The 22963-nt window shown below is 41.2% G+C and overlaps 2 protein-coding genes across 2 annotated transcripts; both read right to left on the reverse strand.

Moving 5' to 3' along the window:
* Positions 1-1104: 1104 nt before the first annotated feature.
* On the reverse strand, positions 1105-10257 carry rab31 (RAB31, member RAS oncogene family). The gene is made up of 7 exons (XM_071924357.2): positions 10084-10257; positions 8922-9001; positions 7103-7184; positions 5980-6051; positions 5151-5257; positions 4189-4298; positions 1105-3702 (listed from the first exon to the last, which is right to left on the reverse strand). The coding sequence occupies exons 1-7, from the start codon at positions 10117-10119 to the stop codon at positions 3605-3607; spliced, it is 585 nt and encodes a 194-aa protein (XP_071780458.2). The 5' UTR covers positions 10120-10257; the 3' UTR covers positions 1105-3604.
* Positions 10258-11353: 1096 nt separating this feature from the next.
* ralbp1 (ralA binding protein 1) lies at positions 11354-22873 on the reverse strand. The gene is made up of 10 exons (XM_071924359.2): positions 22825-22873; positions 20523-20828; positions 18853-19284; positions 18331-18680; positions 17056-17217; positions 15963-16094; positions 14872-14982; positions 14541-14662; positions 13735-13855; positions 11354-13365 (listed from the first exon to the last, which is right to left on the reverse strand). The coding sequence occupies exons 2-10, from the start codon at positions 20770-20772 to the stop codon at positions 13042-13044; spliced, it is 2004 nt and encodes a 667-aa protein (XP_071780460.2). The 5' UTR covers positions 20773-20828; positions 22825-22873; the 3' UTR covers positions 11354-13041.
* Between the last annotated feature and the right edge of the window lie 90 nt (positions 22874-22963).

Raw genomic sequence — 22963 nt, forward strand, 5'->3', positions numbered from 1 at the left:
GTTAGTTACACAAACTGTATTCCTCTGTCTGTAGAACTTAAAAATTTAGACTTTTTTTTTTTAGACTTTTCAATTTTACAATAGCCTTACTCCCTCTTGTGTGAATGATTTGTCAGATAGAACTACTTTGATAATTAAAATGTTGGTAAACCCACTCCTAGCAGAATTACTAAGCTATATGTGATGCTGAAGGTGCAAGTCCTGACCTTTAAAAAAAAATCTGAGAAAATAAGATAAGTAGGGAATTGTTGGGGAAGTTTGTAGAGATGGATCCTGATGTTTTATCCAGTGTACTGCTTGAGTGTTAAACCCAGTCAGAACTCCTATTAGTATTCCAATCCACTCTCTCAAAGGCCATTGACAACCTTGGCTACGGTTAAATCCATCTTCGTGACAAGTAGTGTAGACCTCCCCTCTGTAAGCTGCTGAGAGGGTAATCCACTGCAATGTGCTGAAAAAAGGACCCTGTGGAATGCTCCTCTCTCCATCTCATTTGTGCTATTTACAGCTTTTCAAAAGGTCACGTAACCATATGATAATATGTGCAGGAATAACACAATTTTCTTTAATAAGGTCTTCAAGTCTTATTCAGGGATCAGAGCCAAAAGATAGTGGGAGAGTAGTAAACGTTTCACATGTTTTCAAAGTTGGAGGTGCTTATGTAAGAGTTGGAGCAAAACATACAGGGGGTGGGTGCACTGCCTTTCAGTTTGGTCCACATAGTCAACAAAGCCAGACATAGGCTACATACTGTGTTTACAACTGCTTGCAGTGGCTGAAGTAACCTATTACTGTGCAGCCATATTGCGTAATTTTCTGTTTAGAGTGTTGGTTTCTGAGGTGTCCCGATGGATCAGCGGAGTAAGACGCATACCATGTACTAATGACGTCACAGGGTCAAATTCAAGGCATGACCTTTTGGCTGTCACTCCCCCTCTCTCTCTCACTCATCTTTCTGGTCTCTAATGCACTGTGCACTAACCATGAATGCAGCAATGGCATAAAATAATCTTTTAAAAGTATACTGGTTTCTTGGATAACCCTTTCAGATCACACACTTTTATCCTTCCAGTGGGTTAAAGTAACAAAAACAAACAAGGAAAATAATTATTACTAGTTTATTACACAGATTAATGTACAAAAGTTAAAATGGTCTACAGAGGATACAGGGTAGCATGACACAGTATAAGGATGGCTGTAGCTGGCACTTTCAAAATTGATTGTTATGCATACAATTAGTCTGTACTGATTTAGACTAGCAATACATGCATCTACCTAGCAGTATGCTCTTTTTAGCCATGTCATACATTTGTTTAGAAAAAGGTAAAAAAGGCACTTGTATGGCTATGAACATAGCAGTCAATAGAAATCAGAATCAAAATGGCAACACATAATCTCAATAAAATTGTTTGTGCGACCTACACTAGACATAGTAGATGATCAAAATTGATGCTGGACCTGAACACTGGTCATTAGCTCCATATGTGTCGTTCTCCCTTGTATGGAAATAACATCATACCAAACTCCATTAAAAAATCTGGGAATTTAATGTGGCCTTGCACATCGGCAAACGTGGAAACCTTGTAGAACATGACTAAAGACTTTTTATCAATTGAGTCTACTGATAAATTCGGCATACATCTGATCCACCAAGCAACTCTTATTTCAAAAATCAACTGCCAGTGCCCACCATGTTGTATTTTGGTGGAAGACTGTGATCATAAGGTTGAAATTTGCTTGTAGTTCAGAGCTCCTTGGTGGATTATATGTGAGCCAAATGTACCAGTGGAACCTAACGATTCAGAAAAGGCCTTAAGTCATGTTTTGCGAATTATGTATGTTTTTTCCAGTGAGCAAGGTCACATTAATTGCCAGATTTCTGAATGGAGTTCTGTGTGACGTTCTCTCCATACAGTAGAGAACGGTATGTATCGGGGCTAGTCAATCATGTGCAAAATGACACAGTTATTGCATTAAAAACTACAGATGAAACTCCATTAACTCATACAAATTCGGGAGAGTAAAAATGACAAATTTTCTAACTCAAAAGGCACACATGTAAACATTTTTCTTTAACCTATGGAAATGTAGATCCAGAAATACTGTTATATAAAATCATATTGTAGCCATAAAGTGAAGATTCATGTGCACTTCAATGTTTTATCTAAGGCAAAACAGCTGTTAAGGAGTACTGTAATTATTTAAAAAATTCAGAAAAAAGTAACACTAACACTCTCTCAAATAATACTGTGTGAACTGTACGCAAAAGTGCCATTATAAATTTGTCAAGTGGTCAAATCCAAGTGCTCTACTGCCAAAGACAGAGTAGGAAACACTATACATAACTAAGAATCTCAATTAAGGCAACTGCCCTAATGACTTCTTACTTCTTACCACTTTTTTGCACTTGTCTAAATTAAGGCCATATCCCCATATGTTCTTTAAGAGTTTGGTTAGTATATGGAGCACATGCTTTTCAGAACTTTAACAGCCCATAATGAGGCAAAACACAGGTCTATTTTACTCTAAACAGTATAAATGTAACCCCTTTTCAACTAAAAATAAATGAAAAACTCATGTTTGGCTGTCAGTCCCTGTATTAAAAGCTCAGACAATAAATTTCAGAGTGTAAAAAAACCCCATCTTCAATGAATTACTATGTAAACAAAGCTGGTAGTGGGTCACAGTGTTTCAACAGGGGGTGTCAAACTGCAATTACAACTTGGGCCTTCAATCTACAGCAATACAGTTAAACCCTTATACAGCCAATGTGTATTAAAACACATGACACACTGGAATGTGAAGCCATTGCGACTGAGAAATAGAAACGTATGCTCATCTCATCTTAGGCTACAACTTGACAACCTCTTGTTCAAATATTCTAATGACATTCTATACATGTGTGATACTTACATAGACACAACAGCTCCATGAGAAAATACAAATACAAATCAATGCTATTAAAATCGTCATTGAAAGTGTGCCATTTAAGAGCCACAGTGCAATGACAATCTACAGAGCCGTTGGCTCTCAAACTGAAAATGTAATTGCATCAACAATATAAACCCAGCTTTATAAGGCACATCAGCTAGATCAACTAGATGACTTGCTATTAATCTGTGCTTGATTTATAAGTTATTATGGATAATGGGATGAAATAGTTATTAACCAAAGGGTTACGCCTATTCGTAATGTGCTGCATGCCATACTGTACAGACAAAACCATAAAATCATACTGTAATTCAGGCAAAACGCCACCTGAGGGGGACAAACTGAAGGCTTTCTGTTCCCTGTCATGAGAATTGGAATCACTGCAATCGCCAAGTAAAATAATTGTGCGGGAATTTGTGAAATTGGTGCAGTGACCGATCTAATACTGTCCTCAGGTTTTTCTGTTTAATGTTGCAATTGACCTCAAGTGAAAGCTGACCTTTCTGTCTGTCCACTGTCCTCTCTTTCCAAGGAATAAGACATTGTGTGCATTGTGGACTGAGGTGATTGGAGGAAGAGGAGGAGGAGGAGGGGGGGGGGGGGGGGGGGATGGTGTGTTGGGGGGGGGGTTCCCTGGAGCTGAAGGTGATCATCTCATCAGCCTTTGCTGGTACTAGCAGCATCGCCTGGTGGACGGAGGGGGCTGCCGGGTGAGTTTAAAGGACTCGTTGCTTTCCACCTCAGGATTTTCCAGGGGCGGAATCTGTTTACCTGAAACACAGCACGGGATCATTAACAGAGTTGCCATCTCGTGTCAATCTTCGGTGTGTTCAGTATCAGCATACTAGGTGTTGTGTGTATCACTGAAATTGCAACGCATTTGGACAAGTGCACGTTATGCAAGATCAGAGTAAAAATCATAATACAGAGGAACTGAACCTGAAAATTGTGCTTAGGCGGCCCATCACCATGCCAACAACCATAAAACAAAATGTAATATGAACTGGGCAAAAAGGAACTTCAGGGCCACTGCTTTGCTTGATATATACTGTATTTACACGCCAATCAGTTTTAATAAAATAATAAACACAAATTGAACAAGAAAAAAACCCCACAAAATTTTACAATTATTCAGCAGAAACTAAGAGATAATTCCAAATGTTCCAAATCTTTATCTACAGTTGACTTCCAGAGTTGCGCAGTATTTACTGGCCCATATGATACAGAAACATGAACAGTATGAAACATGAAACCTACTGATTTTCTGAAAGAGCTCCTCAACATTGACAGCATTTCTGGCACTAGTCTCGATGAAAATAGCTGCAATTGACTCAGCAAACTCCTTAGCTTCCTTCATAGGCACTTCCCTGTAAGAGAGAAGGACACCAAGATAAGTTAGGGGGTAGGTTCACAGTTAACAAGGGCCCCATAGCAGATGTGAATCTTGGAGATCTCCTATGTCTTGCATCCTTCTTCCCTTTGTTTGCCCTGAAAGACTACTGGAGAAGATGACACAGATGGAAGAGAAGACGAGGTATTATGAGATGAAACAAAAATGGCATCTTTCTTACACATGGCATATAGATTCTTTCAAACAAACTTCACAGTTTATCAGTGTCCGAAATTAGGTTTTTGGCTCACCTGCCAAGGGTTGGTAAACTAAAAACATTACCTGCCAAGAATAAGTTTTGCTGGCCAAAATAATGTGTCACCCAACCCATTTTCAATGTTTTGTGTATAAAAGTTTGAGGAAGGAAAAGTTTGCAGAAGTTGAGACGCTGAGGCTGACGTTTTGTGTGGCGCCATCATAGCAGGCAGCCAATTAGGAGCCTGTTTGATACAGAGAGATTTTTTGCTTTGAATTCATTGGCTGACAGTCAGAGGTGGTGTACGGTGGCCAGCAGGGACAAAGTTTGAGAACAGACAAAGACCAAAGACTGTGTATAACCATTCAAAGGTGATTGTCTCAAAAAGTTACTGGGTGACCCTTATTGATTTATTCGTCAATGACAAATTTTACCGGCATTTGGCACTTGGCAGGTGGCATTTTGAACCCTGCAGTTTAGGTTCTTTAATACAATAGAACAAAATACTGTAAATTAGATCTTTAATATCCCTGAGTGGCCTTTTTTACAGCTAGGAGTCTGTAAAAAAAAGACACTATACAACACGCAAAACAACAGCAGTACTAGAGCAATGGAAAGCGAAAGCCGCCCCACCTGATGTCTCCTAGGTCGTTCTTGTTCCCTGCTATGGCTACAACAATGTCCTCTGGACCATGTTCCTTCAGCTCCTTCACCCACTTCTTCAGTGTCTGGAAAGAGTCCTGGAACAGAAGAAAAGGTAATGGTAAATTCTGGGATGGGTAACACTTTGCTTAAACCTGTTTTGGGATGCGTAACACTTTGCTTAAACCTGTTTTATCCAGGGTAAGTTTGCTGAGCATGCATACTGGAATTTCTGGAATATCATGGAATACTGACAGTTAGTATACCAGACAAAGAAAATCAGGGAATTTGATCAATTATCTTGGGGAAGTCATGGGAACATCAGGGCCATTTTACAGCAATATGCCAGGATGTATTTTACAACTTGTTTCACACATTAATTGCATTAGATGGTTGTGTTCAGCTGATTTTCTCCACATCAATCCAAACTGTAGTGGAAACCAGACTGCTTAGGCTACTCATTTAAAACTTTTCTGAGCTGAAAAACATTAACAAACCAGGAATAAATAACATTTTTAGGCCATGGAAGTGCTCCAAAGTCATGGAAAAAGTCATGTAATTTTACATCAGGGGAATGGTGGGAACCCTGCTTGCTTCAGAGCTGCTGAATACAACAATTGTCTTCTACTGTTGGCCACTGAGCAGCTCCCCTGGTGCAGCTGGGAGTGAAGTACCTTGATCAAGAGCATGTTGGGGAGAGAAGTTCACTACTTGTTCAATTTCCCTGTCCACATTTTGCCAGCAGGTCTGGGGATTTGAACGTCTAGTCACAACCCGACTTCACCGCTTTGATTTAGAAATAAAAAGTTGTTATTCTTACCAGTTTAGTAATGTCATAGACGATGACGGCAGCAGCTGATCCTCGGTAGTACATAGGAGCTAGTGAGTGAAACTGAAAAAGAAAACACATTTATATTACTTAGTATGATTTATCACATCAACTCTTATTTATATAGCGCATTTCATAAAACACTGTAACCCGAGGTGCTTTATAAACATGGTTAATAACAGTTCAGGGCCATAAAAAAAGAAAGCCAGTAACAGAGACAAGATAAACAACATCATAAAGGGACAAAAGAACAGGAAAAGTAATGTTTAAAAAGTGTAAAAAGTATGGTAAAAAAAAAAAGGAGATCGGCTGAGAGGTTGTTCAAATGGCAAGGGGCTAAAAAAGTGAAATGCTGCCTCTTCAGCCATTTTGGTTCTGACTGTACGGACTTGCTGATAAAAGTTATTCTGAATCATAGAATTTACAAAGTTTTGTTAAACGCATACAGGACTGATATGGGAATACAGTATATTGTGGATATATGCCCATACATTCTTGAGTGATAAGAGTAGTTCATGAAAAAACTCGACTTTATTGCGATGCACTTGTAAAGAAACTTTTTACAGCTTCTAAATATATTTAAAATTATTGTTTAGTTTAATTTTTGCAGTGCTCATATCAACAGCTTGGTCAATCAACTGAAACAGTTAAACGATTTCCTCAATCAAATGAAATACACAAAGCCAAAAATTGGGAATTCTTGGCAAATATAACATCTTGAGAGTCTAATCTTTGGAGATAGAACAATTGTTCAAGCGATCATTTTTCCACATGAACAGCAAGTACTTGCACTAGTTTTTTCCATACAGAGAGCAAGTCTGGTCAGCACACTCACCCCCTCCATCCAAATGAATCACCATGACGATCCAACAGTTCCGCGAACTTTGACCCCTTGCATATCATCCTGTTTCATGCCTAACAATAACTCCTTGTCATGAGGACGCTCGACGGTTAAGTGATTGTGTAACTGCCTGGCTTCTTGACGCAACGCTTGATGGATCACTCATTTTCTAAACATGATTCATAAACTGATGTGTGGAAAAGTTTTAACACCTGATAGTAAAACACATGATAAGTGCATGAGGGGAGGGAGGGAGGGAGAGGATGTGCTCACCCTCTCCTGTCCTGCTGTATCCCAGATCAGGAATTTGTGCAGTTCATGTCCGCATGGCACCGTCTTGGTCAGGAATGATGCTCTGTGAACAGTAAAGAGCATTTCCCATAGTTTTTTTTTTAGAGCACACTTTACAGAAAAACAGTACAGTTAGCTAGGAAACAAAAAATGTGAATAACAACATTTGATACCGTGCCTGTGTTGACTGAAGCACTAGTGATTACTTTGGCTGCGTCGGCTCAGAGGCATAGTTCAAAAACACAGTCAAAAGGGAAAAGGAGCCTGAACACTGATGAAAGCCGGATGAAATGGTTGCTTATATTTATAAAATGTGTATATGATTATATTCTATAGTGGTTGTTTTAATACCGTTTTTTATCCCTATGGTACAATATGTCTTAGTTTATGGTATTTTATTTGTGGTATTTTATCTAATTTTATTGCTTCTATTTCTATCTATGTCTTACCTTGTGTTCTATGTGTTTTAAGTGTTTTACGTCTTGCGGTTCATTTTAACCATTCTTTGTCCCTCTCTGTCTATTTTAAGTCAGCTTGCCAAAACAAATCCCAATCAACCATGTTGAGATGGCAATACAGTATTGAACTTAAACTATTTTTCTTTGTCTTCAGTCTTAAAATGAACCTTTCTTTTACTATCTCAGCTTCCTAATGTACTCAGATGTGCTCAGATTCTCTTTTGATGGTGTTTTTAAACAAATAGCCTAACGTTATCTTCTGGAAAACTTGATTTAATTACCGTTACTTTCTTAGAGTAGTAAGGCTTGGAACAAGTGTAGGAGAGATTTAATTTTGCCTTTTTATTCAATCAGCTTGTTGGACCTGTGGCATCGCCTGGACAAGACCAGAAGAAGAGTAGTGGCACTGAACTTGATGCGATGAAGTTGAGTCCAACTCATTTTTAGAACTGTCACACTAATTTTGGCATTACTGTTTGTCTGGTATGCAGTTTATGCATTCGTATCCAATACATGTTTTCTTTTTGAATAATGCTGCTCTCTACAGGCCTGCAGCAGAGTTTACTTTGTGTTTACTCATGGGGTTTTAGGAAAAAGTGTAGGCGTGCACTAGAGTATAGGCTGACTAAAGTTGTTACAGTTATAATTAGAATAGGGATGCACAATATAATTTGTCCCCTGCTGATACTGACTCCCGGTACTAAGCTTTAAATATCAGCTAATACTGATCTGATCAATTACTTTTAGAATTTAGAATAGAATAGAATTTAAGTGTTAGTTTGGGGTCAAACTGGACAGAAAGGATTGAGACAATCTATTTTCTGTTCTCAGATGACATAATCTATTCTTTTGATGTCAGATTTAACATCCTTCTCCCTGTATAGAAGGCAGAAGATCAGTCACTTAGTTTACAAGTGGTTCTTGGTATCAGATTTTGGTATTGTGGATATTCTCTAATGCTTATAATCTATTTTAGTCGGGTATCAGCCCAATATCTGATACCAATATCAGTATATCCATTGATCAGTGAAGAGGAGAAGCCATATTTTCTATGTGCACACAAGTTAATAAGATTTGACATTTCTATTTGTAGTTAAAAGTTCACTTGACTTGGCCTCTCAAACGGGACTCGGACTCCGATTCTTAATGCGTCTGACTTTGGACTTGACCTGACACGAAACCTGATGACTTCATTTGGGACTTGCACAGGTCTGGAACAAAGATGACTTCATCCCACCTCCCATTTTGTCTGAATATGTTGTCTATCTTATTCAGTTTATTTTTTGACTGTTGACTTGTTATATTGATGTCTTTTTCGTGATTTTGTATTGTGATGCTCTTACCCTATTGTGGGACTTATGTTGTGGTCAAAATGATCCTGTACAAAACGGCACACAATACTGGACTTCCCAACTCCTGTGTCCTAAAAATAGAAGAAGGCAAGTAAATCACTGCTCTTTGTAAATCACAGCACCACCCCCCCCACCCACACACACACACACACACACACACACACACACACACACAAACAAACCCTGTTTGTTGCACATCTGTCTTGTCAAGTGCCCACCACATCAGATAGGTTAGTCAAACAATCCTAAAAATTGCTCAATGTTTAACTATTGAAGATCACTGTGGCAGCATACACAATTTGTACCAGACAGCAAAATCACAATGAAATCACAATTTTTCCTACATGCAAACTTTTGGGGGCTTTTGGGGCCCTTGGTGGTCCGGGGCCCCAAGGCAAGACTCACTTCAGATCATTATACTTTGTGCAATTGTGTCATACAAATCAACATATGAGAGCATAAAAGCATAACACAAGGGATTGTTTAATGGTGTATGGTTAGCTTGGCTATTAAAATGCCCTGGAATGCATGTCAGATGCTCACTACGGTATGTACAGGCCTGGCAGACATTATGTGTTTTCTCCAAGTTCCTCATTCCGCTTTGCCTCATAAAGAGTTAGTATCTGTATTTAAAATAGTCGCCGACAAATCCTTCAACACAGTTTATAAAGGAGGGACTGGTGTGTTTTTTTTTTTTTGCAAACGCAGCAAGAACCAAACGGTTTACTTGCAGCGGCTAGCCGGATGATGACGTCATGGCTGGTTAAATGTCAGAACCGTTAGGAAAAATGCAAGGATAACAACAGAGTAAACGACGATAATTTGGTTAAAAACATGAAAAACAGTAGAAATAGGCAATAGAAAAACAAATCCGTGTTAAATGACAGCATATCCAAAATGACTGCTGGGCCCACCGGTCGATGCGAGGCTAAGTAAACTATCAACATCACCCGGACTTCCATTTCTAAGTTTTCTAAAAGTGCAATATGATAAAACAGAAAGTCATTTATCGGACAGAAATCGAAATATCTGTCGTGTCAGTTTCAGTAATAGACGTTAGTGTGCTGTTATCCTCAAGATGTTAGCGGTAACACACACAGCAGACTGAAGGAATTTTTCCCAAAAAGGATCAACAAAAACATCTGCCACTTACCCCTAAAAGACAGACTTTGAGCTCCCTTATGGCCATTGTAAGCTATTAAAGTTTTTAAATCATTATTTCTTGAGCTTCACTCAATGCCTTTGTCTCGTCATGCTTACAGCACAATTTTTTCCCTCTTTGCTTGGATAAAAAGAAGAGAAACCCAGCCCCTAAGACAGACTGACCATCTTTTCCAAACCAGTATCGGTGAAGACAGCCACATTAACAAATACGACTTCCGATGACAACTTTCAAAATAAAACACCTGACGGATATATATGCAAACGTATTTTGAGCAATACAAAGCACCAAAGTGATGATAAAGAATAAATTAAAGACAGAATCTGTTGTAAATTATAATACAATTGCTTAGCTAGTAGAAATTCCTAAGTATTTATGCCACATAACTTGGATTTTAACCCATATTAGTGGCACAATTGTCCTTAAGGGCTATGAACAGGAACCTTCAGTAGTGTTGTGCCAAAATTTGCCTTTGCCTTTCTCCTTGTCTTTTTGGGGGAAGAAAATAACAAAAGAATTTCATGTTTTTGTGGATTGTATTCCTGTAATGACTTTTCAGTGAAACATTTTCAAATCATTTCACAGGATTACAAAAAGTGAGAGTAGCCTAACTAGTTGCCATAATGTACGGAGATCACGCTTGTTTGTGATCTTATCTCAAACTACAAGCATTCATTGGATCTACAAAAAAAGTTGTCAGGCTACAAATTATTGTACATGTCATTTATTAAACATATTTCCCCTTCAATAATTTCTCTGTGCAGTGGCAAAAATCAGCACACAAATGTTATGCTTTTATTTTGAAGTCAAAAGTGCTTATTTTCCGGTCTTATTCTGCCTACTTCTGTGTAGCTTGACGCAGCTCCCTTCCAAATCGGAAACCAGTTGGAGCAACGACAAACAGTCTAGTCACGTGGTACCTTCTATCTCTTAACTTGTGTATGTTGTTCTTGATGCTGATAAGTCAGAAAACACCTAACAGGCCATTCATTCCACTAAAAAAATGTAATGTGAAAGATTCTCATGGAGAAAGGTATTATTAAGACCTTATTAGGCTGAGGGTGAGGGAGGAGGAAGTATTTAGAGGATGTGTAATGGAAAATAAATTGCACTACATTTGGAATACACTCCCAGGCAAAGGGAATTGAGTTAATAAACTAGGTAAACCCTAGGCTGTGTGTGTGTGTGTGTGAGAGAGTGAGTGAGTGAGTGAGTGAGTGAGTGAGTGAGTGAGAGAATAAAGAACCACATTATTCACTCGGATTGACACTTTATTCTTCACAGCATTATTCTGTCTGCAACAATAAGCTACAAAAGCTTGGAACAATATGAAAATAACCTTATGAGAAGCTTATGAGCCCAATCTAGAATTACTCTGTTTCAATCACAGGAGATTAATCAACAACATTTTTAATCATGAGACCGATTTGCCCGAGTCCAAAGCAGGGGCAGTAACACTAGCATACTCCATAAAGATCATTAATAATAAAAAAAAAAAAAACATATGACAAAACATAATAAGAGCTGAAAATACAGTATGTTCGCAATTTTACAATAATATACAAGAACAGGAAGTAAGTAGGCCATGCCTTTGCTTTAAATATCACAGAGACTGAACAATGACAGTAAGACAGTACTTTGCAACAGTCATAGGTCAGTTGTTGTGAAATGAAATGATTGACTTGTAATCTTGAGTTTTACACTCACTTCCAACTGATGTCTTGAATAATAACTCCCCACATCAACAGATAAAAACACGATCAAATACGCAACAAAAGTAAATACATCTCCCGCGCGTCGCCAATCATCATCGGTGACGCGTGTGATTTTCCATTATGCCAAGTATAACAAGTTTCCTTGTTTGTTCAAGGCAGAAGTAACAGAGAAAAGATGGTTTCTGTTGTCATGATTGCATTGGAGAGAAAATGAACAAGTGATATTTCAAAAAGTGATGGTAAAGTTGAAGATGCCTCCAGCTGTTTCAAATGTCTCCAATGTTTGTCTACATTTTGCAGTGATGCATGTATTTTTGTTGCGTATATACAGTATATATGTATATTTATATACGTCCATGTTTTCCATCCACTGGTCAGTTGCGAGGTACAACGCCGCTACATTTATGTGCATTTGCAGTTCAAAGAAATGAAAGCATCTACAATATATTTATATATTTTCATATATTACTAAAAAGCATGTAATTTAAAATCACTGTATTTCCTTGAATCGTCTTCCATATCCTCCAGAATACTATTTAAATATATAATATATAGACCAATCATAAATTCTTCATAATTCAAAGAGCTTTTTGTATTAGTGGTTCTCTGGGGGGGGAACTTGTCCAGTCTGGCATCTTCAGTTATGGCACAGTGGTCGCTATCCTAACAAGTCAAATGTGAGACCAGGTAAGGGACGAAATGAGTTACAGGGATCGAGTTTAAATCTGATCTACTGTTTATGTTTTGAGCCCTTATGAGTGAAAAATACATTTTACTATATTTTATTGTCTAACTCCCTCTGCCATCCTCTTACTTTCTTTACGAATTCCTTGATTTCTCTCTTTCCCCTCTTCCTTCACACAGGCTTGGCACTCAGGATCTACAAGTACGGTCCCACCTAGTGTCTCACAGTAGTAGCCAGTTGTCCGCTACAGCAGCTACACTATCCCTAGGTGTGTGTGTGTGTAGGGGTGGGTGTGTGTGTGTGTGTGTGTGTGTTGCAGAGAAAATGGGAAACCAAGGTACTCGATGTGTGTTGACAGAGTCAGGATAGTAGTGTTACAGATTCTTCCATGTTGGCTATTTGATAGAAACAATTATGGGATTCAAATCTCTGCCTCATGAACTCACAGATCCAGCGAGGTGAAAGCTCCAGTGGGCAACACGTGACTCTACAGGACGACTGAGACGTGCCGCAGCGCAGAGCCGCCAAACACCACACGGAGATGACGCCTCACATGTTGCTCTCCCTCCTGTCTTTGCTTGGTGAGGGCTTCGAGGGATCCTTGGCGTTGGCCGAGGCGGCGGCGGCGGCGGAGGCGGAGGCGGCGGCCGCGTCTGCGCCGGCGACTACGGCCGCAGCGACGACGGAGCGTTTGGGTTGCTCCTCGCTGCGGGCCTCCGGGCTGGGCTGCGGGGGCGGGGCCTGCTCGGCCGGCGGCTGGACGGTCAGTTCCTGCTGCAGTTTGTGGCTCTGCAGGAGGCGGAGCTGGACGCGGAGCTCCAGGATGGCTTCCTGCTCCTCGTGGATGGCCTGGTTCAGGTGGGTGTTTTTGTTCTGCGGGGAAATGACATCAAGACAGAGGGTGAGAACAAAGCTTCAGAACTCTGCTAGTCTAATATCTGATGATATTCATAGTGGAATTATATAAACAGATTCTTTATAAAATGTTACAAAATTTGTTACATGAAATTCTCACTTCTCAAGTATGTTACAATTTTATAAACAAAGATCTTGAAATAACTAATGACTCCAACACTATTCCATAGTGTGTTTTACTTTCAGATGAGCAATCCTTTTCTCAGATTCCACTCTAAATCAGGATCCAATTGAACTTAACCTTTAGTCAAAATTTCAGACCAATAACGGACGACAACATAGACTAGACTAAGCAGCCAGTCTGTGTCGAGCGCCTCCCTCCCTCACCTCCAGTTCCTCGTTCTGTTTCTGCAGATCTTCCAGGATCATCTGCAGCTCCTCCTCATCCTCGCTCTCACTCTCGCTGTCTGACGAATATTCCTCCGTCTCGCTGCGGCCCTGCTGCCGACTGGGAAACACAATGCTGGGTTACAGATCAGACCTACGTGTAATGACTGTTATGCATCCTATTACAACATATTTCATACTTCCAGCTCTCATCCGAGTTACTAAAAGAAGTGTGCAACAGTCCTATGTGTTGTGATCCAGTTACAGCTCCCTAAAGTAAGTGGACTAATTAACCACTGAACCCTAAACTGCTCTTAACCCACTGAGCAATTTTACATTAATTAGCCATTTAAAAAGACATCTAAATGGTTATAGACGTCTAGGCAAAAATGAGGCTACACCGGGTTTAAAAGTGAAAGTTTAGTAACCATCTTAGACTACCTTTTCTGGGGTATATGACAAAAATAAAGTATTATTTTGCACATACTGAGTTCTCTGATATTTACAGCTGTTTATGTGGGAGGTTCAGCGCAGCGTATATATCGTATAAATATGTAATAATGTATTTACTGCTTGGTCTAGAACTTTCTATACATAGCTATTTTTGGTTTCTGCGCTATATGAGAGCTAATGTTGTGCAATGTTGAAATGCCGTTTAGTGCACAGTGGGTAAGAATATATACAATTTGGGGTTGCATGTGTGTTATTTTTTTATCTCCAAATTACCTAGGAAGGAAATGTGAAAAGTAAATTGCAGGTACTTTGTGCTGATTTAATAATAAAATAATCACAATCTTATCTCTCACCTCTGTATGTCTGCGATCTCGGCCCGCAGCCTCTCGATCTCCTCCTTCTCGGTGGCGATCTGTCTGCGCAGCACCTGCTCCAGAGAGATCAGCTCCTCCTGCTCCGTCAGGATCTCATTTTCCTGACGACGGACAGAAAGAGGGGGAAAAAAAAAAAATTATCCCATCTCTGAGAACCTGGACTGAGTAAGAGTTATAAGTAGAGATGTGTTTTTTTAAAACCATTTCAACTTGCATTCATTTCTAAAAGCAAATTACAGTTTCCCCAGCATTTTGCGGGCCTAAGCACATTCTCTTTAAATGTGTGTGTGTTCTTGTGTGTGTGTTTCACCTGTGCCAGGAGGATGTTGATCACTTCCTCCTCATTCTCAGTCATTTCCTCTTTAGAAACGTCTTCCTTCGACAGGCTGGCTATCTCCTGGGCTATCTTGCTCTCACACTCCTACAGGTCCGCAGGGGGGAAGATAAAGTGGAGCAGAATGGTCAGACAACTCTGCTTTTCTCAAGGTCAAACTAAAACTCTATGGTGGAGCTATTTTTAAGTACCAAAAGCAGCAATGGTGTGGCCATTAGAAAGCTCTTTGACATTTAACAGACTAGGGTTGCACGCAGAGAAGGAAAATCTTGTTCTCTTCAGTCTCCAGTGATGGGTTCATACCCAAAATTCACTACCTACTTTCACTATTTTGCCAGCCAACTAGTTTTTTTTAATAGAACAGGTCATGGTTAGTTACCTGCCAAAGTGGCTAGTGTTGCAGAAAAACGTAACAGCCACAGAAAAAGATTTAACAGCATTTGACTGATAGCCAGAATTACTTTCCCACCCGAGTGTGGTGATACCAAACCTTCAGAATACTTGTGATACCAAAGTTTCTGCAGTATTGTAGCATTATAAATATCGTAAGTCTCAAAATCCACGGTCAGTACAGGATAGAGGATTTGTGTTGGTTGCATTATCATATGAAAAAAAGCTGCATCCTGTTATCCAAAATTTGGAGAGTTTAATGACAAAGCATTAACTGTAAAAAAGATGATCACTATCACTGTGTGAAACTTTGAATGCTAATCAACAAGTAGTTTCCAGTATTCTTTAGTATGGTGTGTTGACATCACTTGGTATCATGATATGAAGTCTTGTATAGGCCCATGAAATGCAGCAGGCTGCATAGAGAGGCCACATAGTATTTAACTCCTAGTGGTGAAATGACCCAAAACTGCAGAAGTATCACTGAGCAAGACAGACTAACCCTCATGTTTATGTGAAGTAGCTTGTTCTAAATACAAGCATTGGAAACTAACATTAGCTTAAAATACTGTGACACAATGCAACGAGCAAGTGCTTGCAGTATGTTGCTGTGGTTGCATCTGTCCTGGTATAAGTAAACCACACATACAGAAATACAGTAATCAGATTCAACGTACCTGACGTTTGGCTTCCCTCAGTTTGCGTTTGAGAGCAGTCAGGATGCGCTGAACCTCCCAGAGCCGCTCCTCTTTGGACAGATCCTTCACCCCCGCCTGCAGGTCCCTGTGCAGGCAGTTCAGCAGGAACTCCTGGGAACACACACACACACACACACACACACACACACACAAACACACATTTACATTACATTTTAGGCATTTGGTTGATGCTCTTATCCAGAACGTCTTAAAATGAGTGCAATCGTAGAATAAGCTTGAATCCCTTGATCACCAGTCAAACAATAATAAGAATTGCAAGGGTCACCAAGTCCCTGACGACAGATGCAACAAACTAAACCTGTGACCCTCAAATGAGCATGTATGACAGAGATAATATCATCTGAGGAGAAAAGATAGATTTCCCTTAGATTTCTAAATATATTCATTCGTCATTACTAGAAACGGGCATGGCATTACATTTATGCAAACTGTCACACTGTTAAAATCTCATTTCCCATGTATCCTTGCTTGAGAAAGGCAGAAGGAACAAGAAACATTTTGTTGCAATGGCATTGGAGAGCCAAGTAAAGGATTATTTTTCAACAATGACAGGTACAAAGTTGTGAATGTAATGCTGAGGATGTCTCCAGTTTTTGTTTACACTTTGCAAAAGGAGGCATGCACTTGCATGTAACAAAATGGCAGGAAGTCCTGGGACAGACAGTAACAAAATACCAAGTTCTGGTACATTCAGCAACAGAAAGAGAGATAAAGGTTTGTACTGCCAACAAGAATGTACTATAAACACAAGAAACTTCTCTAATTAAATTCCTGCTACATCACTATGTATCACTTAAATCCCAGAAAAAGATAGTTAACAATATGTCTGCTTACTTGGCCTTCAAAAACATTTATAAGATATTTTTAGAGCAATATAACCAATGGTGTAATGACGAATTTCATTCTTCACATATTTCTTTGAGACAGATAAATGTACAAGTTTCACCAGAGGGGTCAGAGAGCAGGAGCAGCACCCCTGCAGCAGGTTGTTTTGCTCAAGGGCACGTTGGCAGGGAGCGGACACACCGGTTGTATCAGGGACTGAACCCACCTGTCTTCGGATCTCCTCTTTGATGCTCTCCTGGGTCTCAGGCAGCGCCGGCATGGTTGCCATGTTGGACCAGCGGAGCGGCCGCACCACGGGCTTCAGGACCACGTCTCCAAACAGCTCCCTCACGTGGGTGAAGAACACGTAAAGAACACGGTTCCCGATCTGAACACAAGGTAAACAAATCAGTTGAGTAAACAAAGCACACAGCTATGGAGTGTTGAATATGTGATACATGTACAGTCCTGCCCTGTATGTGAGGCCCTGTAGTCCTTATACCATGTGTGTCAGAGTGTACTGTGAAATTAAATTGTCAGTACGTATCTGCACCAACATCTCCAAGACAAATTCCTGTACATTTATGCAACCTGATTAAAGTGATGCCGATTCCAATCATTAATTGAAAGGAGTGTATATTTAACACAGTGTTGTGGCTACTGCTGCTGTTGGTTCAGAATAAGTGGAGCAGCCACAGAAATGTCCCCTATGGGAATAAATTAGCTCCTCTAAACTGGGCCAGGGTTTCAGCAATGATCTGACTGTCGGATCCAATAAAAACTACTGGCTTGTTGCTATGGGGAGGTTTCCTATCTTGAAGGTACTCTTGAGCCTGAGCCCAAGCCCCACTTTCCATCTGTTTAGTTTGCTCTTCTCTCGTTCCCCAAGATCCTCTGTGCAATGCTTTTAATTCTACCTAGTGTTGTGGACATCGGCGACGGGCCGTGTCGGGGTGACATTTTCTTCATCAATATAATATTTTGAAAATAACATTTTGCTTTCACAATGTAGCCATTAGCCAAAACGACAAAATCATTGAATAAGAGGCGCTGAGAACAATGCTAAGCCAAGTCAGCGGAGAAATGAAGACAAACTTTAAGTGACACACAAACACACACACATCCACAGCCCTATAGCTCACACACACACCATTCCCAAGTGCTGCAAGCGAAGCACTTTCTCCTCACTTTTAACTTTTTTTAAATCTGTAAAAAGTCTGTCGAGAATAGTTTAACTTGTGTTTTTGAGCACAGTTATAGGCAAAAAATGTTTATCCTTTCTCCAAAATGTGAACCAAATGGAGAATTAAACTCACATTAATGAGACAGGATGGAGGATCGGAGATGTTTGATTGGGTGATGTGACACTGTGTAAATGTTGGACATTGAACAACCCTAGTTCTACCCATCATCCTTTCTTCCCCACTTCCTTCCTTTCTTACATTTTCCCCATTTATTTCAGATTCCATTCATTCAGCTCATCCCACCCCTCGTCTCTGACCTGTACAGTCGGGTTGAGGACGATGGAGATGTTCTGGATGTTCATCTTGGTCTCCGCCTCCCTGGCGATGACGTGGTCCATGTGTGTGATGAGCCAGGAGAGGAGCAGCCGGCTGCCGGGCAACACCTCGGCCAACAGCCGCTGGAACTCCGTCACCTTCTCGGCCTCCACCTGCCGGCCGCAGGCGTCCTCGAAGCGCTGGGCCAGGTCGCGGCCCAGCAGGTTCTCTGGCAGCTCGCGGAGGTACTGCTTCAGCAGGCTGGCAACTGTGTGGGGGTCGTACTCTTCCAGGCAGGGGCACTCCTCACGGTCGTAGGCCGCTTTCAGTTCATCCACCTTGGACTTCATGCCTGAGAGGGAGAGGAGGAGTTGAATGAAGTAAGTGAGGGTTAGTGTGGCACAGCTGAGGCATGGATGCAACTGTGAAGTCTAGAGGCTGTGTACAATCAGACATACAGATACTGATATGAATACAGAATGATACAATAAAAAAAAAACAACAGTCTACCAAGGTTTCCATACCTGAGACACGGTAGATGCCCTCACACTTCATGCCATAACTTTCAATGTAGTCCACACACTCCCTAAAAATGGCCGGCAGCTGGATCCCGTCATAAAGAGCTGTCCTCTTGACAGCTTCGGCCAGTGGGGCTCCAAAGATGGGCCTGAAGGTGGGGGTCTCCACCGGCACTGGCTCCGCCTCCGCTGTCGGCTTCTTCTTCTTCTTCTTCTCCTTCCACTGCTTAACCACGTCCGCAGCCGTGAGGTCCTTTGATTTTTTGTCCTTGGTCTTGTCCTCCTTGGGACCCTTCTCCTTCACTTTGAAGTCCTTCTCCTTCTTCTTGGAGAAGCTGGGCTTCTTGAACACGTGGATTCCCTTGGAGCGCTTCATCTTGGACGGGCTCTCCGCCTCGTCGGCTGAACTGTCCTCCTGGAAGGCAGCGTAGCCTTCCGCTGGTGAGAGGAAAGAAGCGGTAGGAAGAGGCAGAAAATGGGTTAGGTTGGAGGAAAAAACTCCCCTTTTTTACTTATCCTCCTCCTACGACAGAATCATGATAGTAGCGAAACAGAAACAGCAAGAACGATGGGTGAGAGAGAGAAGATAGCAGAGGAGGGGGAGAATGGGGACTTGGAAAAGAGGTCAGTCACCGATTTAGCATAGCTCCCACTGCACCTTGCGTGTCTCTTCTTGTGAAAAGCTTTACAGTTTTGATACATTTCCTCTGAGCAAACAGCTACCAGCTAGTGTCAGAGACCGTTAGTGGCCTCTTCACAGTTTCTGTCCCCTCTAATTATCTCTAGGGCCCTGTGTATCACACTGCTGCCTGAGACACACCTTCACGGGGCTCTGGGTGTGTCCTGAAACTGTCCGTCTCTTCCTTTCTCCCACCATACCCCGGTGTAGGAGCTAAATATAGGCACGGAAAAATCCTGATAAAAAAAGAGATTGAGGGGACAATAGGCTGACTAACACTCAGTAAGAGCCATGCTCAGTACAGGAACAGATCTCACTGCTACAGGCGGCAACAGCCAACAGGTTAGAGAAGTGGGCTTTTGATGGGAAGAAAAGGGTTTTCAACGAGTGAAGCTCTCTCCTCACTCAACAACTACTTCAGCTACATCGCACTGGCATTTAACCCTCAATTGGTCCAAAAGAGTAGCTTAGTGGGCAGAAGTAGAAGACTTAGGTGTACTGGGCAGCTCCCAGGTGTGAATGTGTTTAACTGTCAAGGCTGGTTCGTGCTTCATGAGTGGCTAGACGTGCCGTCTGTGTACCTTGGCGTTTGGGTTTCTCGCACTCCTTATGATGACCGCGCACCTGAAAACTACACCACTTCAGTGACGCTTTAGGAAAATTCAGCTCTCCACATCCCCCAACAAAAAACAAGAACCCCACCGCCAATAGTTCCGGTTCATCTTGGTTCAGCCAATCCTGGATGGAGGCGCTGTGGCATTGTCTGTGTTGCGACCAGTCATTTTGGCCAAAATTAACCATGCACACTCCATCGCGTGTTTCCTCATTAAGCATAAACCAGCCTTAACCGTGACATGCAGGGTGTTCCTGCCCTACGTAAATAAAGGTTGAAGAAGTAGCTTTACCCAAAACCAGAATCAGAACTCCCCAGTGAGGACATTTTGGGACAGCTTTCTATGCATGTATAATACACAAACATGACAGGAACATTTCTTACTCCTTTTTTCCTTCTTTTTGAACTTGTTCTTCTTCTTGCTGTGCTCTTTGTCATCGTCTGAGACGTAGGCGTCGGGCGGCTCGTGGTGATGGCCATCGTGCGGCGGTGAGGGCTCGCCGGTGCGGTACAACCCGGGGAACTTGGTGGGACTGATCTCCTCAGAGCTGGGGGTGCGGGCCACGCCCCCGGGGTGCTCGGCCCTGCGCTGCTCTGCAGGGCTGCTGCTGGGGGGCAGGAAGCACTCGGTCATGGCTGCTCTGCCTTGATCACTCCTCTGGCTGGGGGCACATCACCTCTCCATCACACCTGCAGGGGGCAGAAACACCAGCTATTGACACAACAACCCAGCATTGTGTTTGGTGGCGCTGTGAGCTTCTGTAACTCAGAACCTCTTGGGGAGAGAGAGAATACACTGATACACTTTTATTATTACCACTTGGCCATATAAGGCCATTACCAAGTTCTGAGTAATGATAATAATATGTCCCACATCTTAGTGTTTGAGTGCGAAAGATATACAACGACTTGGTATAATAACAGCTTTGCTTCCCCAGAAAATGATGTTTCCCAAGAAGAGTAACACCACCACTCCAACTACCACGAATAATAACTATATTCATATAACAGTGTTCTTAGCAAAGTAACAAAAAAACTCTAAAACTCCAAAGCAGAAACAGAGAAAAAGAGATTAAAGGGACAACAGGCCTGACTAACACCCAGTAAGAGCCATGCTCAGTAAAGGAACTGATTTTATTGCTATAGGCAGCAACAGCCAACAGGTTAGAGAAGTGGACTCGTAATGGGAAGCAAGTGAGCTGCTGACTCCATTAAGACCTGCTCAGTGTAACAGAAGTAGCACATAACTATGTAACAGTACATTATAGCAACACAAATTTACAAAAATGCCAGGCTCAAAAGTCCACTCAACATCTGAGCAACTGGTAAGTGCACCATCAAATGGAAAGCTAAAGGACAGCTAATAGTTTTGGCCTGTTAAAGCCCACTATGCAAAGTTCAGAAATCATGTTAGGCTCCCAACATCAAATCAACAATACTGCTATGGCATAATAAAAGTAATATCAGATAACCAGTTAAAAGCAAATTTAGACAAACAAGCTTCCAGTTGTGTTAAAAGAAGATACAGAGTTTGCTCATCATATTTTGTCTGTAGATCTAACAATACACTTCTGTACACAGAGTTAAAGCTCCATAAAGCTAAGTTTTGTGTTGAATATTTTGATGTCATGATTGCATCAAGAGAACAGCTGCAGCAGTAATGTCCACCCACCAGATGGGGCTCTGTTATACAAACAGTATCATCCACATCATCTCTAACATAACCATACTCACACCCATAGTCAGCAAAAAGAAAATGAACGCCTACTTCAAAAAAAGTAGGGTCAGTATTTTACCAACAGCTGAAAACACAGCCTTGGTCATTCTAACAAAACCATGTCACATATCTCTAAATCAAACAGCTGGGTACTCCCTACACCATAGCCTGGCTGTCTGAATTGTTTATTTTGAAAATATGCACAACTCATGAGCCCCCTTAGTTTATAGATGTAATTAGTTGAACTATGCCTGCTGGGATATGCTAAAAAAAAACACGACTTCAACAGTTGCAAAATACAGGAGCATAGCTAACCACTCTGAAAGATATTTCTCAAGGTGACAGCAGGTTGAAAATCGCCTATCACATGATAATAATAGACATACTTTAGGCCCAAACTTAGATGATACACCTTCTGTTTCTCGGGAGGCGACATGACCACCTAGAAAATATATTACCAAGGAGAAAAATGTGATAACTAATGCACAGTAACAACTTCACATGAAGCTGAAGACTGTCAGAGATACATGAAGTACTGATGATGCCTGTCTGCCTGTGAAACATCTTAATCTTCCCTCGATGTGTGGAGATTTTCCATATTCCTGTCCTGTCCACTTTCCACAGGATCACGAATTCATCACAGCCAGTCGCATACTGTTAGCTGACTGGGTAAATACAGGTCAACTGTTGATCTAACGTACCTAAGCCCATTATCATTAAAACGGCAAACACTAAAAACAACTCTCCGCTTGTCATCTGAATGAAAGGGCCCATATGCTAACGTTAGTTTAGCTAGCTGCTAGCCTGCTAAGCTAGCTGATTAGCAAGCCTACCCGTCACGAGTAATGCCTCTGTTTCGTACAAACAAAACCAACATGAGATATATAGATAATTTCAGGTACTAAACTCTACTTTGCAACTGGTGTATTGATATTCAAATCTCAAAACACAAAAGACAATAAACTTTACCAACTACTATCCCGTTCGGTCAATTTCAGAGTGGAGCTTCCGGCTGTCTGTATACTAAATAAACACATCTGCGGCTGCGCAGTGACGCAAGTGCATGGTAGGAAATGTAGTTCAAAGGATAATGTAAACTACAAAGTTT

Source organism: Centroberyx gerrardi, chromosome 13, assembly GCF_048128805.1.
Source record: "Centroberyx gerrardi isolate f3 chromosome 13, fCenGer3.hap1.cur.20231027, whole genome shotgun sequence".
Taxonomy (NCBI): Eukaryota; Metazoa; Chordata; class Actinopteri; order Beryciformes; family Berycidae; genus Centroberyx; species Centroberyx gerrardi.